This window comes from Lepidothrix coronata, unplaced genomic scaffold, assembly GCF_001604755.1.
Source record: "Lepidothrix coronata isolate B3197 unplaced genomic scaffold, Lepidothrix_coronata-1.0 Scaffold27, whole genome shotgun sequence".
Classification (NCBI taxonomy): domain Eukaryota; kingdom Metazoa; phylum Chordata; class Aves; order Passeriformes; family Pipridae; genus Lepidothrix; species Lepidothrix coronata.
Window position 1 is genome coordinate 1856177 of NW_016690207.1, and position 18985 is coordinate 1875161.

The 18985-nt window shown below is 55.3% G+C and overlaps 3 protein-coding genes across 3 annotated transcripts; 1 reads left to right on the forward strand and 2 right to left on the reverse strand.

Annotated features, from left to right (window-relative positions):
• Positions 1 to 2650: 2650 nt before the first annotated feature.
• Positions 2651 to 7691, reverse strand: CUNH11orf52 (chromosome unknown C11orf52 homolog). The gene is made up of 4 exons (XM_017809858.1): positions 7350 to 7691; positions 4397 to 4437; positions 3619 to 3665; positions 2651 to 3316 (listed from the first exon to the last, which is right to left on the reverse strand). The coding sequence occupies exons 1-4, from the start codon at positions 7535 to 7537 to the stop codon at positions 3080 to 3082; spliced, it is 513 nt and encodes a 170-aa protein (XP_017665347.1). The 5' UTR covers positions 7538 to 7691; the 3' UTR covers positions 2651 to 3079.
• A 3284-nt stretch (positions 7692 to 10975) lies between these two features.
• On the reverse strand, positions 10976 to 12920 carry HSPB2 (heat shock protein family B (small) member 2). Its single transcript, XM_017809501.1, has 2 exons — positions 12785 to 12920; positions 10976 to 11916 (listed from the first exon to the last, which is right to left on the reverse strand). The coding sequence occupies exons 1-2, from the start codon at positions 12876 to 12878 to the stop codon at positions 11465 to 11467; spliced, it is 546 nt and encodes a 181-aa protein (XP_017664990.1). The 5' UTR covers positions 12879 to 12920; the 3' UTR covers positions 10976 to 11464.
• Positions 12921 to 14717: 1797 nt separating this feature from the next.
• Positions 14718 to 17465, forward strand: CRYAB (crystallin alpha B). The gene is made up of 3 exons (XM_017809764.1): positions 14718 to 15125; positions 16024 to 16146; positions 17142 to 17465. Exons 1-3 carry the CDS (start codon positions 14928 to 14930, stop codon positions 17343 to 17345), a joined length of 525 nt encoding a protein of 174 aa, XP_017665253.1. The 5' UTR covers positions 14718 to 14927; the 3' UTR covers positions 17346 to 17465.
• Positions 17466 to 18985: the final 1520 nt, after the last annotated feature.

The following is an 18985-nucleotide window of genomic DNA, read 5'->3' on the forward strand; positions in this document are numbered from 1 at the left end:
ATATGGGGTGGGGGACAGGGATGAGGGGAACAGGGAGAGCTCCCCGGGAGCAGGATGGTCCTGGGGGATGAGGGGCTGCTGGGGACGGGGTGAGACAGGGAGAGCCAGCTGGGGAGGGGGGGGCACAGGGAACAGCAGGGACCCTGTGGGGTGGGATGGGGTGAGATGGGTGGGATGGGTGAGGTGGGATGCAACGAGCAGGGTTGGGGTGAGGTGGGATGGGATGGGATGGGGTGAAACAGGGTGAGGTGGAATGGGGTGGGATGAGGTAGGGTGGGATGGGATGGGGTGAGATGGGATGCGATGAGCAGGGATGGGCTGAGCTGAGGTGCGGCGGGTACCGGACCCGCTCTCCCGGCCATACCTGCTCCCGGTGCGCGTCTCCGGTTGCCGTGGGGACAGGGGTGGGATGGGGCGGGATGGGGCGGGATGTCCCTGGCTCCGCCCGCAGCCGGGACAGGGGCCGGCAACGGGGACTCGCGAACAGGGAGCCGGGAACGGGACTGGGATAAGGGGGGGACCCGAAGCCCAGCACCGCCCCCCCGGAGCCTCCCCCAAAGCGCGGGTTTATCACTAAAAACGAAACATTCCGCCTTTAATGCTCCATCAACGTTAACGCCCACGCGTGACGCCCGCGGGAGGCACAGGAGATACAATGTCGGGGGATTTTAATGTTCAAAAAGTGCCAAACCGAGTCCTTTGGAAAAAATCCGTCGTGCAGAACAAGCGGCTTTCACGTTTCTCTGCTGGAAAACAGGCAAAATCACCACTCCTGGGTGGGAGCATGGGATTGTCTCCAAGATGTGCTGCACTTCCAGAAACGACCCCAAGCACTGCAGAGCTGGAACTCCTCAGGGAGTGGGAGATAACCCACCATCCCAGGGCCCAGGCTCTCACTGAAACACGGCTGAGCTCCCACCCATTCCTAGCACAGAAGGGCTGAGCCACAGACCAACAGAACTGAATAATGGGACTTAAATCTCTGAGCCAAACCCAGTCCTGCTTATGTCCATGTCAGAACTGGTTTGACATGATGGATGTGCAAATATACACCAGTTTGGGCCCAGGACCTTGACCTTGGTGTCCCTGCAGCTCGACCTTAATGTCCCTTCATGTCCCCAGTCCCAGCTCTGCTGCTGGGGGAGGAAAAGCTTCCGTGCCATTCTCTGTGCATGCCACTGCAATAACAGGCTGTTTGCACTTGGATTGGTTTTTAAAATCATTTGTTGCAGCCTTGCACCTTCTAGAGACCCTCCCATCTCCTGAGCTATAGTCCACATTTGATGATGTTTCTAAAAAGATCCAGTTTGTTCCTGTGATGCAGAGGGCTTGGCTGGAACTGGAGCCTTGCTGGTTGTACCAGGGGTCAGTGCAAGGAGGGACATCCCAGCTGCCCAGCATGGACCAGGTCTGGCAGCCTGTCTGACACTGGGCTGGCACAGCTGAGTGTCCCAGTGCCCCACAGCTCCCTCAGACTTGTGTCAGTAAACCCTGTGCCCACTCAGTCATCCTCAGCCCAAAGGGTTTCATGCTGGGCGTGGAGTACAGAAAGAGGAGCAGGAAAGGGAGCTCAAAGCCAGCCCTTCCAATAACATCATCCTGTACCCATTGTAAATTAAGGGCAGCCCTTACAATGGCCCCACTCAGGTCAGCTGCACAGCATAGGCCAAAAAAAACCCCCTTTTCAGGTAGAAAAATATATCATATCCATTATAAAAAAGGACCTTCTACACAGATTCCTCTGCCCTTACAACAGCCCTGCTGACAGCACGGCCAAAAGGTAGAAAAAGTTCAAGATTGGTCCTCAAACAATTCCACCTTAACAAACACTGCCCACACCAGCTTAACTTTTTGCAACAAGCAGGAACTCCTTCATTCTTTTTACATTCAGCTGAGTTATAATATGCAATATTATGCTGTATACAAAAGGTACCAAGGCGTCCACTTTTAAACACTGGCAATAACCAGGTTGTCCCACGACCTGCATCCAGCTCTGCAGCTGAGGAACAGAACGTGCCAAGCACTGATTTAGGACCTGAAGGCAGTGCCTGGGGCCCTGTTCCACTGCCAGTGCTGCCAAACCCAGTGCAGGGGCAGGAGCCTTTTGGACAATTGCTGGGCTGCATCATTAACACTATTTTAGATCCCTACACAGACACAGAGGGGTGTCTGGGAGGGTTACCAGGTAACACCTCGTGCTGTGTGCTCTGTGTTACTGGGGTTTATGACTAAGGCTGACAGTACAACATGAGAAAGAATGGAGGCAAAGTCCAAAGTCCTCTCTAAGGCTGCCCAGTATCTCAGGCATGCAGACAGCTGCTGGACTCTAGGGACTGGATAACTGTCCTAAATCCAGGGCTGCCTCGCAGCTGAACTGCCAGTTTTCCTTGTTTCACTCCCAGTCAGAGCCAGGAGCTCAGTTCTCACTTGTGTGCATGGAGGGCTACAGATGCACAGCCCACCAGTGAAAGGAATTGTCCTGTACCCCTCTTTAATTCTGCATTCCTGGCTCGGTTTTCCAGAGCTGTGCATGGCCACAGAACACTGCTTTTTGAGAGAAGGGCCTGCCCACAGTGCATGGCTGCAGCCACGTGGCAGGTGTTGGAAGAAGACATTGCAGTGGATGATGTTGAAGGTTTCATTTCCTCACAGCATCAGCCACGTGTCAGTCCTGCACGTTCAGAATTTTCTTAACACTGACACAAAGCCCTGTGTCGGGACCTCCCTCGTCCCAGTCCTGAGTTCCGTGTGCCACGTTCCCAGATCCAGCTGTGCCACAGCAGGGACGTCCTCCCTGCAGCTCTGAGCCTTCACCAGCTGAGGGGCAGCTCTGCCACCTCCCAGTGCTGACAGGAGGTGGGTTTCCAGAGTCAGGGGCAACCCTTCCAAGGGGAAGAGGGGTTTTTTCATCAGCAGAATCAGATGGGGAACTACCCATGCTGTGAGAATGTCTGTGGTGGGAGACCCTTCCCCCCAGAGTCTCGCTGTGTCCACGAGGCTCCCTTGGATCTGCAGCATCTCTAAGTCTGAGAACTCCTTTTGCTGCTGAAGGAGGAGGAGGAGGAGGCCACCAAGTCTCTCAGACCAGGGTGCCATTCTTGCTGTCGTACTTGAGCCTGGCCCTGGGGAAGTTGAGGGTGGCATATTCCGTGGCATTCTGCAGCTGCAGGTTCTTCACCTCGGCCGCCGAGCGCTCCCGGGCCTTGGAGAACACCTGGATGTCTGCATAGTGGATGCTCTCATCCTGCTGCACCCCCTGGGCTTTGCTCACCGTGGCGTAGACAGGGACATCAGGGACATCTTCGTACGTCGGAACCTTTGGGGAGGGAAAGCTCTGGAAGCTCAGCTCCCTGGGCTGCTGCTGCCCCTGCCCCCCCAGCCCCACCCAGCCCTCTGACACCTCAGGGGTTTCATCCTGCTGCTTCCACTGCACTCCAGGGGGGAAAAACAGTGTCCTGCACACTCTTCCCACAGCTGGGAATGCCTACACAGGGTGAGAGGGTTCATGGCTCTGGACAAGCTGCCCCGTGTCCTCCCAGCCCACCCAGCCCAGGGGGTGGGGGCCAGCTCTGTCTTCTCACTGCACAGTCAGGGAAGAAGCTCTGGGAAGCTGGTTACCTGCCTGCCAGGCTGCTGCTGTCCACTCTCATGCCTCACATTAGTTCCTGCAAGGGAAACACCAGCAAACCAGGTTAACAGCTGTTTGTTGTTCCACCTCTGGGTGCAGCAATGCAGTGCCCGGCCCAAGGGCTCTCCCCACTGGGCACAAATCAAACCTCCTCCTCATCTGCCACCCTCAGCCCTGATGCTGTCCCTGAGAAGAAAGCCTGGCCTTGTTTCTTTGGGAAAAATAAGGTTTCCCAGGATGACAACATGCTGTGGACCACAGTGTTCTTGGCAGAACCCAGGAGTACAGACACAGCACAGAGAGCTTCCTTGTCAGGCCCTTGGAGAAGTCAGATCCAGTTTTAACTTTGTTATTTCCTTTGCTGCCTGACAAACATATTTTGCCCAGCATGGCCCAAAGGCCACAGGACACAACTGAGCTACTTAAGGAATGCACTTTATTCTGGGGGACTGTTGTCAGGCAGATGTTTGCAGCTCTTACAGGAGTTTGGTGCTGCCAACTGAGAGCACTTGCCTGTGTTTTGATGTGAGACTTTGTTATTCTAAAGATGCTGCTGAAGTCCCTTCCCTCCCCCATGGCACACCACACCCTTTGCTTTAAGATTCAAAGAAATGTTGCCTTTTGCTTCTACCGAGCTCCTCCTGAGGAAGGTTAAGCACAAAAAGTGTGGGAGGGGAGCTCAGGGATCCCCCCGCAGCCAGCACTGACTGATGTCACCCAACCAGGGGCTCAGCCACCCACCTCTAAAGCATTTTCACACGTTCTTACCTTGCTTTTCCTTCTTTCTTTTGAAAGGGGAAGGACACTTCCTGAAATCAGAGAGAGACACGTGAGCCCTGACGATCCCCAGCCCCTGCTCTCCCAACACACAGACCCAAACCCCCCCCCGGGTACCAGGGCTGTGTGGGGTGAGACAGGCCCAAGAAGTGTCTCAGAGAAGAACATGATCTCAAAGAGCACAAACCCTGCTCGGGGGGTCAGAGGCTCTGACACCCCCATTCCCTGTGCTTTGGCCCCCGTGCCCAAGGAGCAGCCTGCACAGAGCTTGTGCTCATTCAGTGGTTCAGACAGTTTTTCCTGTTCTCAGCTTTCCACTTAGAGCACAACCAAACCAAACAAGCTGTGCACTTATTATTAGCCAAGCCAAACCCTCATCTCAGCTGTACCTGTGTGACCAGGAGGAGACAAGCCAAACACAGATATGTTCCAGCCCTGGGATGAACAGGAGCCAAATCCATTCCAGCTGTAACAACAGAGCCCAGAGCTGAGCTCCTGCAGGCTGGGGCTGGCAGGGGAGAGTGCTGTCACATTGTGGGACAGATGCATGAAGGAAATGTCACCAGTGCAGGACGTTTGGGGGGGTCAGGGAGCAGGTGCCAGCCCTTGTATGGCTCCTCCTGTGCACACACGTCCCTGTGGTGCTGGCCACGGACCAACAGTGCAGCCGAGGGGCTCGCAGGCCTCTGCTGGATGGGGCTGCAGGGTCACCATTTGGTCTCCAAGGAATATTAGACGTCCCACATGGTGTGCATTTGCCAGTTGGTCGTGCCAGGGTGCAGTGCCCGAGGCAGAGCTGTGCCCCTGCCGGCGCCCGGCGGGCGGGGGAGCAGGACAGCGTGTGCAGTAATGCCTTTGGCACTCCAGTGGGAAAACAAAAACCCAGCCTGAGCGCAGGCAAAGAACCTGGAGACATTCAAAATGGTCAGTAATGATTAACCAGCCCTGCTGGGGAAGGCAGGGGCAGCCCTGGGGAAGGCAGGGTGGCCACACGCAGGGATCCGGCGCCGCTCCACGTGTCCCTGCTCTGAGCTGCCCACGGGGGCACTGAGAGCCCTCCAGCCCCTGACAGGCGAAGTCTGGAGGGCTAGATCAAGGCAGAACTGCTTTGACCCTGAGATCAGCTCAGCTGGTTGGAGCAAGGTGCTAATTACACCCGGGTTGTGGGTTTGACCCCTGTATGGGCCATTCCCTTAAGAGCTGGACTCGATGGTCCTTGTGGCTCCCTTCCAACTCAACTTGTTCAATCTGTAGTGGTTCTCCCTTGGCTCTCGCAGCTTCCTCCTCCACTGTGTGCAGGGTCTCCAGGGCCCTCCTTGGCAAGGCTTGTGTGCCAGAGCCCTTTCCCTCGGGCACGTTGCGGGTTGCAATCAAAGCAGCCCCATTTGAGGCAGAATCAGCAGGTCCCCTCTCCCCTCGGCTGCCAGGGAGGCTGCTGGATCAGCTGCTGGTTTGGTTGCCTCCCTCCCCTTGTGGAGGGAGCATTACAGGCAGCGTGTGGGCTGGAGCTATTCTGGGCTGTCTGCAGGATAAGCACAGCCAGGCAGGAGAAGGCATCTCCCAGTAATTGGGACATGTGTGGCAAGGGAAATGAGAGCAGGGAAACCTCTCCCCTCTTCTCACAACCGTCAAACATGTTGTAACTCCCAGGCTGAGAGGAGCACATCGTATTCTCCATGACAGCACACATGTCCCTGCTCCTGCACTGCTTCTTCCCCTTTTCCCATGTCAGTGCCATCCTGGTTTTGGTCCTACATAATCCTGATTTTGGGCATATTTTCCTGTCCGTGCACACTTTAGTGCCCTGAGTGGTGAGAACAACCTGGGGCCTGCCCTGCCTGTGGTCATGACTGCAAAGGCACCCAGGCTCGAGGGCATATTCATCAATAACTCTCTTCCGTGAATAAATTTGCTGTAATAGCTTTTCTTTAAACACCTCAGACTGTGCCCCAGGCACCCCCTGGTCAGGCCCTTTGTTCACTGATTGCCCTGGGTACCTCATTAACCCTCCAACACAGGGTAGAGGAAATAAAATGGGAGTTTTGGTGGGCGACACATCAAGACTCAGCCTTCCACCCCCCACCTCCTATTCCTAAATCCCAAACTCCTCTGCCCTCCAGCTCAGGGCTCAGGTTGGCAGGACCTCGGCGTCCTGAACCTTCCTCCACTAGGTGATGCTGTGCCGCTTGGAATTATTAAAAACTGCCGATGAATTTCTCATACTTTTAACAAACGCGATGTTGGAGAGAACGTCCTCGGAGCTTCACTCTGATATTCACGGCTCTTCCCCTGGTTCCACGCTCAGAGCCGAAAATATTTCCACTTGGCACCCAGTGATGCTGCACTGTGCCCTTTCTCTGCAAGCGGGAGGTCCAGGGCACGGCGCGACCCAGGAGGGATTAAAGTGTCACCCTCCCTCCGTCCCTCCCAGGGAGAAACAGCGACAGCATCTCCAGAACGTGGCCAGGATTTCCAGAGCGTAACTAAAGCCCGGACAGCCGCAGGCAGGGAGAGGGGCTGGAATAGCTGAGAGCAGGAGGGGGTGGCTGAACCCCAGGACCCCTCCCAGCAGTGCGACAAAGGGACACCTTGGGGTGTCTCCCTGCCCGGAGGGGCGAGGACAGAGGTTTGAAGCAGCTCCTTCCCAGAGCTGCTGCAGGAGCCCAGGCTGGCACTGCGGGGAGGTGGCACAGCCCGTCGGGGCTGAGAGACGTGACAGCAAAGCCCCCCGTCCCCCCTCCCCTCCTGCCCCTGCGCTCCCTCTCCACCCCCCCAGCCGTGACCCCCCGCTCCCTCCTCCCGTGCCGGGGTGAGCCGACCGGGAGCGGGGCTGGGAGCCAGGGGGGAGCCCTGGCAAGCCCAGCACAAGGACGCAAAGCTCCCAAAGTCCTCCCGAAGGGCCGGAGCCTCCCGTGCCCTCCGCGCCCCTGCCCGCCGCACTCACCCCGGGCGCCCGCAGCTGCACAGGTTGCCCATGTCGCTCCTTCCCCCATGGAGCTGGAGCGTTCTCTGGACAGGGAGAGCTTGTATTTCCTGGTTCCTGCTCGGCCCCTGGCTATTCCAAGGGAGTGTCTGGCAGTGTCGGGTTTCTCTCCATGGGCTGCACGGGGCTGTGCTGGCCCCGTGTGGCATCTACCGGGGGTGGCCCCGGGGCCCGGATCGCCCCCTGCTCACCCGGGGAGGAGGGGGCAAGGTCGCGCGTGCCCCCAGGGCTTCACCCCCGGGGCTAAAACTCTGTTTTCTGGTTCTCGCAGTGGCCGTCCCGCCGCTGTCCCTCTCTGCCCCCGGCGCCATCCCGCTGATGCCAGCAGTGATGCAAAAGGGGACGGAGGAGGGACTTCAAATGTTCCCGAACAAAAGGAGAAGCCCCAGAGTGGGAGCCCTCAGCGCTGTTCCTGCTGCTCATCCCTGCAACGCCAGCAGGATGTCAGAAAAATGCGTGGCACGGGCTGGCATCACCTGGGAAAGAGGGAATCTGCTTGGGAAGGCCCAGCAAGAGGGGGCTGGCAGGTCTGCTCTCATTTCCTGACCTGCAACCTCAGGGACACTGGTGGAAATCCACTCTTCTTACAGCTCCCTGGGTGAAAGTGTGCAGTGTTGTGCTTTTGAGCAGGACAGGATCCCATGAGGCACCTCACGTCATTAAGGGCCTGCAGTACAGCTCTCAGGCTCACCCTCAGCATGGCAAACAGGAACATGAACGTGTATTTTATCCCTCTACTCCTTTGAGAGCCCTTCAGACTCTGGCTGGTCATTCCTGGGCTAATCCTGGTACCCAATCTCAGGCAGCACTAGGAGAAGTGATGCTCAATTCCAAAAGATACCATGTGAATGTCATTCTTGAGCAGAACCTGTGCCCCACAGCTGTCATTTGGCACAGACCCAGTTCTGTGCAGCTCTGAGTCCCTCATGGGGTGTCCTGACAAGGGGGTGAGTTTTAATTCACCCTTCTGGTGGGCTGTGCCAGGAACTGGCCCCAGTCCCCTCCTCCAGGTGTGCCCATGCTCTCAGCCAGGCTCACAGCATCATTTATCACCTGCCCAAGTGCAGAGCAAACCCTGTGCCTGTCCAGGAGTGGCAGGAGGAGAAGGATCATTCTTTGGAAGGGCCACAGGGCAGAGCTGCTCTCTGGGCTGAGTCCTGGGTGAGCTGTGCTGTGACCTGCAGAGCCCAAGCCTTGCTCTGACAATGCTCCTCATCAGGTGCCTGGAGAGATGGCACATCCCAGTCTGCACCACAGCACCCCAGGGAGAAGTTAGGACTTGTGCAGGCAGCTGGGATTCAGTCCTGATGCCAACAGGACCGTGTTCTCAGGGTCCTGCAAAGACCAGGTGGTCTCAGGAGCCTGTCCCTGCCTGGGAAGTTGCAGACTGTGTGTCTCTGGCTTTGCCACAGACACTGTTGTTTTAGTGAACCAGTGGCTGTTTTGATTTCTGGGATAACTTGGGCTTTGTTGCTTTGTGGGGAAGGAAGAAAAAAAAAGGGCTGGGAGCCTGTTCCCATCAGCCTCTTTCACAAATACTGGAGCTGCTGCTTTGAGCTCCACCAGAGAAACAGAAAGGCATCAAAAACATTGGCAGGGCCGGGGAGTGCTTGGCTGCCACTCTGCATTCCCTCCTCAGGCTGTGTCTGCAGGGATGAAAGAAAGCATGGCTTCCAGCAATCCTGCTGGGCAGAGCCAGCAGGCTGTGTGGAGCAGAGCCTGCCAGGGGGCAGAGGAACAGCCCTGGCTGACACCAGGCAGTGCCAGCCCCTCTCTCTGCAGCCCTGCCCAGGGCAGCTGTCTGGGTGACAGCCTGTCAGACTGGCACAGGGCGAGCCTGCGGGGGCCCAGCAGTGGAGAATGAACTCATGGCAGAGCAAGGACAGGGCGAGGAAAAGCTGGAGGGGGGAACAGAACTGTGTGGTGACTGCTAATGCTGGGCATTTCTATGGCAGTAGTGCCCAAGGGCACTCCCAGTGCAGCCCCAGCCCTGGCCAGCTCCTGTTCTCAGCCCCCAGTGCTCCAGCAACCTGCAGCCCTCGTGCTGCCCAGGCAGCATCTCATGCTCTGGCACGTGCCAGCTCTGCACTGGGTGTGGATGTGCCCTCCTTTGCCCAACCTGAGGGTCACATGTTGGCCATCCTCCCTCTCCCCACTCCCGGGAAGGAAGTTTATCCCAGTGACAGGAAATGTGCAGTGAGAGAGGGGACCATCAGCCTTTCTTACCAGCACAGGAGATGCCAGGTCAGAGGCAAAGAAAAGCCTTTTGTAGCTGCTGCCCTGGAGTGTCTGTGAGTTTGAAGACACGTTTTATGACGGGGGACTAAGGAAATGATGGCCCTGCCTGAGCCCACACACAGACACAGGTCCCTGCCCTCCCCACAGGGATTTGGGCTCAGGAACTCAGCCCTCCTTGGACTGGGGGTTTGGGTGGGTGTTGGGTGACTGGGATGCAGCTGCTTCAGGTGACTGAAAGTCACCAGCCCAGAATTATCTCTGGAGTTATTATTAAGGACTTAGACAATGCCTGTTATATTTCTATTTTGACAGTGTCTCACTGGCAGCAGCTTGTCTGCTTCCAATTCCCGAGTAAGGGCATCCCCCAGGGGTCCAGACTGAGTGTGGTACCTGATCTGCACCAGGGCTGGAGGCTCAGCCACCCTCCCACTGGGTCCTGAGCCAGCAGACAGGGCTGCTCTTAATCTGCCTCTGATCCTCCCTGCTGCCAGGGGCCCTGAGGAGCAGAAAATAGTTGTGTAGTTCCAGCAGCAGAGGGGATGTGCTGCCTGGGACAGAACCCTGAGCAGGGCATTGCTGGCCCCAGGTACCCATGGAGGCAGAGGGCAGAGTCCTGCAGGGCACATCCCAGCGGGGAGAGGGAGAATTCATATCCCCGTGGGTGTCTGAGGGAGAGCTGCCCTGAGGCACGCCAGGGACCCCCATATTTAGGCACTGACACAGCATTTTGCCTGCTTTACTTGGCTCTGACGAGACAAGGGCTGCAGCTGGCACCTGCTGAGCCCTTGGGGCCGCCCGGGGCAGCAGCTGCCCCGACAGCAGCTCACACGATCCTGGCCCAGCATCACGAGGCCACGGGGACATTTCTCATGCAGCCAGTCAGTGACACCACAGAGCCTGCAAAGGGGCCAAAGCCACCCCCTCTGGGACTGCACAGAGGGTGCTGGGGAATCTGAGCAGAGCCTTTCCCTGCAGCATTTCGGGGTTCACTCCCCTCCCAAGGGCTGAGAAGGTCGGTGTGTGAACGAGCCCGGTGCCCCATGAACCAGAGGACTAAGACAAACAGAGACCATGGCATTAGTTTACCTGGGCTAATCCCACCTGCAGCTCTGGGGATGCACAGGGACCCTCCAGGAGCTCATCACTCTGCACCTTCTGTCCTTGAGGCTGCTCCACTGAGGGCTCCCTACAACAGACCCTGCAGCTGCCCCTGAGCCAGGAGGTGAATCACAGAGGTGCCCCTGGGTGCCCCACAGTCCCTCCGTGTCACCACTGATGCCATTTCCACAGCTGAGGCACTGTCCATCCTTCCTGCTGCAGGCCAGAAGCAACAGGAACCCAAGGCAAGCAAGAGAAGACCAGAGGCAGGTTTATTCCTCCTCCCTCCTGAGAACTGCAGGAACTTTTACAGACCAACAAGCACCTCCCGTGTCCACAAAGCTCAGCCACCAGCTCAGAGGCAAGGCACTGGGATCATCTCTTCCCTCCTGGGCTAGAGCACAGCAGCTGTTTCACAGTCCACTGTGGCACAGCCTCACAGTTTGGGGTAAGAGTGGCCCTGGTCTTTTGGGGTGAGAGAAGAGCACCCTGCCTGGTGCTCCATGAGCACTTGAGCTAGGAGGAAACTCGCATTACACTCACTCCCTCACACTAGCATTTCAGTCCCCCTCTGTTTTCAGCTCCAAGTCCCTTTTTTCCAGCCATCAGCCTTGGGAAGCAGCAGTCTGGCTGCCTCAGAGCCCTGCTAAACACTGATGGTGAGAAACACGAGTCTGTCACCGTGGATTCCCCATCCCTGTCCCCCCCACCTTCCCAGTGCAAGCCCACACCTGGGGCCTTTAGGACTTCTCCTTCTCTTTTCCTTCCTCGGGCTGCTCTTCTTTCCCCACTGGCTGCTCCTCCTGTGTTATCTTCACCTCGTTGACTTTGGCCTTCAGCTCCTTGCCGGTGCGGGGAGCCACGATGCTCAGGATGCCATCGTGGGACAGGGTGGCCCTCACCAGCAAGGGGTCGACGTCCAGAGGGAGGATGTAGGTCCTGGTGAACTCCCTGGAGATGAAGCCGTGGCGATCAGCCTTCTGGGGGTGCTGGCCCACCACCTCCAGCAGGTTGTCCACGGTGCGGACGCTGAGCTCGTCCGGCAGGAACTGGCAGACGTCCAGGAACACCTGGAATTTGTGCTCGTTCAGGCAGATCTCGGAGGTGCCCCGGTCCAGCTGCTTGTTGATCCGAGGCCTGATGTAGTAGCCGTGGTACAGGGCAGGGGCTAAAATCTCAGACGGGGACACACCTGGAAAGGAGACTCGGTGAGGAGTGTGGGGTTCCCAGGGGAGGAGCTGGAGGAGGATGCTTGGCAGCAGACAGGGGAGGGTGGCAGGAGGAGGCTGGCACCTGGCACACACCTTGGGTTTGCCACCACATCAGCACAATATGGGTGGAGCCTCTTGCAGTTCCTACCTTTGTGTCTCTAAAACACACACACAGAGCCTGCCAGCCACTGCCTCCCACCACACAGCCCAGGGCTGCCAGCGAGCCCAGGGCTGGCATCCAGCTTCACATGTCTGTTGGGTGGACTGGGAGGGACTGGGAGGTGCAGTGAGTGCTCTGCAGTGCAGAGCCCACAGCCAGGGATGGGCATGGAAAATGCTGATGGTGAAGAAACTGCCCTGAAGAACTAAAGGCCTTTTGTGTGCCATTGTCCGGGGGGCTTTCCTTGGAGCTTTTTGCCTTTTCACGCTGTTGTGCTGGAGCTGAATGGTTCTGCTGCTGCCCACATTCCTTCCCCTCCGCCAGCCACTGCCCAGCTTTGTGCTGAACACCCCAGCTCAGCTTTTCTCCACATCCCCTGGCTGAAAAAACTTCCCCCCCTCCCCTGAGCGTTTCGCTCCATGTTTTCACAGCATGTGCATGAATGCCAGAGCATGGGTGGCATGAGGGAGGGACAGCACAGACAGCAGTAGGCATGGATGGAGGAAGTGGACATGAAGAGAGAGCCCCTGGCTATCCCCCTGGTTTGATCTGCCTTCTTACCCCCTGAATTCCTTGGCTCCAGCTCCCTTAGCCTGCTCCGGAGGCCAATCTGCCCAGGGGAGCTCCACCACAGCCTTCCTGCAGCAGGGCAGAGAGAGGTGCCAGGGGGATCCCACCTCCTTCCTTACCTTCTCCAAAGTTCTGGTCGTAGATCTTGCTGGGGTTGGCGAACTCGTACTCGGAGCTCATGGGGTGGGCGTGGGGGACGGTCCGTGCGGCCATGGCGGGGCTGGGGACGGGGACCTGCCGAGCCCTCGCTGCCTCTGAGAGTGAAGGCTGCAGATTGCAAGGTTTTAATTGGGTGAATTCCAAAGGGAGGAGTGTGTGATAAAAAGATGGACCAAAATAGCCCCGCGCACAGGGCCCAGGATGCCTCGCCAGGGTGACGGGAGAAGCTTCTCGCTGCATTCCAGCAGGGAGTGCAGGCACTGCCTGCAGTCACGGACACCTTGGGAACATCCCACACGTCCTCCCAGCCCCGGAGAACCCCTTCTGGAGCAGGGGCTGCAGGAGGGGAATGGGCAGCTGGGAGGCACAGGGATGAGCTGAGGGAGGCTGAAGTGGGGAAAAGCAGGACAGAGCCCAGGCTGTGCTGCTGGTGGTGCTCCAAGGCCAGTCAGCAGGTCCAGGGGGTCCCTGGCACTGGTATGGATGGTACTGATGGTACTGATGGCCCTGAAGCCCCTCATGGGGACAGGGCAGTAGCTAATGCTGGCTGGCTGTGCAGTGAAGTCCCTGTCACACCCATGGCCCAGATCAGCCCCTCCCATGCCCTGCACACGGAGCCTGATTTTTGCAGAGGCTGAGCTCCTTTGAGTGATGAAGTGCTGCAGGTAGTTAAGCTGGACTAGACAGGATCCAGACCCCACTACTGACACCTCCCCACCCTGGACTGTCTGCTCCAAGCTGGCTGTCCGGGCTGTTCCCTTGGCCAGGGCTTTGGCATATTGAGACCCGGAGACATCCCTGTGCCAGGGAGCAAGAGTTAACCAAGGGGTGAAGCTGGCACAGACCCAGTCCCATTGGACAGGGCTGGGGGCTGCTGGTGGTGCAGGAGGGGAGCAGAGCCCAGTTGAGCTCCACGTACCCTGAAACCAGAGATTTCCCTGAGCCCGTGTCCCTGCAGTGTGAGGCAGCAGGTGCAGTGCTGTTGATGTAATGGGGAACTGGAGAGGGTATTTATGGCCCGAGCTGCTGCACAGAGCAAATTCTGCTCCCTATTCTTGCAGGCAAGCTGAGAGGAAGAGGCTCAGAGCCTTTTGCAAAGGGGTGGCAGTGCTGGCAGTAAGGATGATGTGCCCCTGAGCCAGAAATTGCGTTTAAGTTACGAGCTCTCAGAGGCAGAGACTAGTTCTTGCCCTTTAAGTACAGTTGCCAGGCTGAACCCATTCCTGTGATTGAGGCTCACAGGCGAGGCAGGAATTAAAATAAATGTGTGAGTTAAGATGTATTAGGAGCACAACTATAGAAAATGAGCTTAGTGCAGGGGCACAGGCAGACAGAGGTGGCTCGAATCCCTGAGAAGGCACCGTGAGCATGCCCAGGTTTTCTCTGTTCTGGCCCTCTGGGGCTCTGAGGTCACAGTGTTGGGCTCTCCAGTGGTTTCTGTGCTGGGCTGAAGAGCAGAGATGTTGGGCTGAACGGTGGAGAAATCCACCTTCCATTCCCACACACCACTGGGCACAAAGGCAGCTGTGGGGCTTTCCTGGGCTGCAGTGCCAGGGGGATCCCAGCAAAGACCTGCTGGGATCTTCCCTGCCCCCCGGCTCTGTGACTCCCTGCGCTGTGGGCAGGGGCAGAGCCCTCCCCGGGGCTGGTGGGTGATGTGGGGAGCTGAACTCTGGGCGCTGGCAGCGGGAACAACGGCCCCTTGTCGCGTTCCCTGGGAGCCAAAGATAGGAGCTGCATTGATCCCGTTGGCATCCCAAGCAGCTGGGAACATCCGCCAAGCCCGCCTGGGACTCTGCAGATAAACAGCACGTGGGGAGCGGGGCGGGCCGGGCACTTTGGCTTCTTGCTGCCCCATTGGGCTCCTTTTCTTCTTCTCCCCTTCCCCCTCCTCCTCAGCAGCGCGTTCAAATCCCTCAGACAGCTACTGGGCACCGCCGAGGGGACCGGCCCAGGAGTGGGACAATAAAATCCCTGACACCACTGTTCAAGAGGCCTCGGGGGGGTGGAAGGCCAGGCCAGCTGCACGGGTATAAAGCTGTCCCAGGCTCCCAGCACGGCACTGCAGCACAGTTGTTTGCCAGGCTCCTCCAGCGCTCTCCAATGGATATCACCATTCATAACCCCCTGATCCGCAGACCCTTCTTTTCTTGGTTGGCACCGAGTCGTATCTTTGACCAGATTTTCGGGGAGCACCTGCAGGAGTCAGAGCTGCTCCCTGTTTCCCCCAGCTTCAGCCCCTTCCTGATGAGATCCCCCATCCTTCGGATGCCCAGTTGGCTAGAGACAGGACTCTCTGAGGTAATCTTTGCTTCTTCATGCTCTTTGTTACCGCTGTGTGCACATCCTGCTGGCTCTGGAGCTGGACACCCAGGAGAGCTGAGAGCTTGGAAGCTGCTTGGAGGTGGTTATTTAGGAGAAGGCTGGGGAGAAGGGTGCTGTGCTTGTGGCTCTTCGTTAGGCAAGAAGCTCTGCATGCTCTGCTCATCGTTTGGGGTTGAGAGCAAGTATTGCCATAGTGATGGGAAGAGAGGCAAACTGAGGTGGCTCTAAGAGCTGACAGAAGACAGGAGGAAGCCTGATTTCCCTAATTTCCCAGTCTGCTATGCCAAACTTCCAATCCCACTCCCACCTGAGAAGCAAACAGCACAGGGGCAGGGGCAGTGGGATGCTCATGTCAGGCTGCTGAGGAAAAAGGGGCCTATTTTAAAGAATCACTGCCGAGAAGAGCAGCATTTTCAGTAAGATACGGGACCCAAAGGATCAAGGAGCAGGAGTCTGCTTGCTTCAGGGGCTGAGCCAAGAGGCACTTGCCTGTTCTACGAGTCAATCTCTTATTTACAAGTAGCTTGTAGAGCTATTCTGAGCAGAAGGAGGGAAAGTATTAATCTTTGCATAATGTTTGCCCTGATTTAGCAGGATCCCTGGATCTGGCTGTGCACTGAAGCAGCCATAATCAGCACTACACCAACTCAAGGGGCAGTTTTAGCAGATTTTAACAAATTGAGAATCTCAGGTACCGCAGGGATGGGCATTAATGCAAGGCCAGCCAGGGACAAAGCCACTCAGATGAGAACCCCAAACCAAAGGTCAGTGCGTGTGTGGACACCAGCTGAGTGCTGACCTGCTGTGTTCTGAGAGCCTTTCGAAGCAGAAACCCTCGCCTGCCCTTTCCTGAAGTCACCTCCTTGTTTTGCAGATGCGACTGGACAAGGACAAGTTTTATGTAAATCTCGATGTGAAGCATTTCTCCCCCGAGGAGCTCAAAGTGAAGGTGCTCGGGGACATGATAGAGATCCACGGGAAGCACGAGGAGCGCCAGGTACCTCTGATTTAACTGTGCCACTCCCAGCGGTGAAACAAGGAGGCTGCAAAACACTCCTCCCCTGTGCTCACCTCAGATACTTGCCATTTTTTGTTTTATCAGCCAACCCCAATGGAAGATGCTCTGTGCAAACCCCCCCAGCTGATCCCAGACAGGGCAGCAAGAGGGTGAACATTTATTGCTGATGTTACATGAACTGTGAACCGAGCTGGAAAATCGTCTTTGAAATGGGCATTTTTGGGCCTCCCTCTTTTTGGGCAGAGGCCAGAAATGCAGGGAGGTGTTCAATACACTGACAACAAGCTGTAATAATCAAACCACAAAAGGAACCAGTGCACTGCCCTGTTGTGTAACCTTTCCTAGGCCCTAGGAAGTTTACCTAGGAGTTTCTAACCCTTAAAGGTTGTGCTCTGCTCTCATAATCCCACTTCTTGCTGGCCCTGGAGACCTGGGTGCCAACTGGGCAGAGAGAAATCCAAAGCCATGTTCAAAGGTGGATGAAACAGCATTTTCCAGCCCCCATATCCCTCCTACCTCCAGTCCCCGCTTACTTGCTGGAAGGAAGGGAACACTCATGCTAAAGTAGCTGCAATTGCCATACCAATATAATAATAATAATAATAATAATAATAATAATAATAATAATAATAATAATAATAAGAAGAAGAAGAAGAAGAAGAAGAAGAAGAAGAAGAAGAAGAAGAAGAATAGTGATAGTAATAATAGTAATAGTAATAGTAATAATAGTAATAATAGTAATAATAATAATGGCATGTAATCCTGACAGAGCTTCTGCAACTTTTTTGTGCTAAGAACATAATAAAAAAATAACAATAATACTCAAAATAATAATAATAAAAATAAAATATCTATATATAAAAATAAATCGAAATAATATCAAAATAATAATATAATAACAATAACAACATAATAACAACAATAATAATAGTAATAATAATCCCTCACTGTGCCTGTCCCTTCTCCTTCTGAAGGACGAGCACGGCTTCATCGCCAGGGAGTTCAACAGGAAATACAGGATCCCCGACGACGTGGACCCCCTGACCATCACCTCGTCCCTGTCCCTGGACGGGGTGCTGACCGTCAGCGCGCCCAGGAAGGTGAGCGACGTCCCCGAGCGCTCCATCCCCATCACCCGCGAGGAGAAACCGGCCATCGCAGGCGCCCAGAGGAAATAGGGCTGTGCCCACACACAGCCCCCCCGGGGCCAGTCCGCGGCACCTGGCACCAGGTGCTGAGGGGCTGCTCTTATTATTTATGCCGAGTAAGTTTACTAACGAATAAACCATGAATAAGCAGTTTGTATTTATTTGCTTTGGGCGCTGAGGACAAGCGGAGTGGTGGGGCCAGGGAGCTGTGTAAGGTGAACGTAGCTGGTACCACCCTTCCTTACAGCTTGGGTGGCAAGTGTGGCCAGGACAGCTTGTCTTGGTGTCCAGAAGCACCCATCCCACTCCACATTACGTTCTCTAATGTTTTGCAAACATCTAATGCACGAGTCTTTTCCTTCAGCGGTGCCAGAGGATTTCAGAGTGTTTCACAAGCCACAGAAAAGTTTCTGCAGTGGAGATCAAACTGGTAAAACAGCTTCATGACAATTGAAACCCATCTGGAGTGTGGGTATTCGATAACAACTGACTGGAAGACAACTGTATCTTAAATCTCTAGAATGACTCACGTTGTGGAGAAGCATCCAAGTGCTGCAGCCAGTTCAGAGCAGTTGCAGATGAAAACTGCAGAGCTGCAGTTAAACACAGATATCTCCCAAGAGGAGGAAAACATCCTGCTCTCACGATGCAAATCACATCCCTTTGAAACTGTGATGTTAGTGCCCTTCAAACAATGAACAGCATCTGATGTCTACAGCAATAACCTGATTTATGCCGTCATTGCTGAGTGATACAAACCACTACTAAGTCCTTTTGAGGCACCATCATCTGCTTAGCACCTCTCTTCAAAGGGATATGAGCGTAAAGGGAAGTCTGTATTACTGGAATTGAATTCTAAAATTCATCTTCAAAAAGGACAGAACAGATCTGTCACACAGAGCATCAGACTCAGTCATGACCTGACCTATTTTTTGTGTTCCTTATACCTGCTAAGGCAGAAGTTCTGTGAGAAGGGATCTGTTTACACCTCAGCTGAACTGAGAGGTTACCCTTCATTCTGTGTCTTTAGGGGAGAAAAACAAAATGAGCACTCAGTGATGAGGGGTCACTGTCAAATACCTCAAATCCCCCCTCATTTCAAGGTCTGGTGTTTCCCATTAGCTGGTTCCAAAAAGCCCTCCCAGTTAAGGTGTTAATTGGGCTTGTCTGACCAGGCACAGGTTGAGTGGTGACTCACAGTCACCTCTGCACTCACTCAGGTCACAAACAATCCACATTAAACAGCAAGAAGAATGTTTTCCACACGATGCTACATTTGGCTTTCATGTGTGACGGGTCTTTTTGCTCGAAGGAAATCCCTGTAGCACTGTGGGCAGACAGGCCTCCTGGTTTCTGAGTCTTTTCCTGCATCCTTCTTGTTCCTTCTCTGAGTGTTGGACACAGGCAAACAAAAAAAAAAAAAAAATGCTTCCATGTGGTGGCCTGTAGTGAAGCAGGACTGAGCAGCTGGGTTGCACAAAGGAGGTTCTAACTCAGGGTAGGGGCCCAGAAACCAATGAAATTCTTGTTCCAATTCTAAAAGAATAAAAATTAAAAAAAAAATAAAATTGAGGAAGTAAGTGGGAAATAGTGAGAATATATCCAGAAAGTGCATTTCCCCTGAGGGAAATGGTTTTTATAGTCCAGGGTTCTGTTGGGCCCAAACGCAG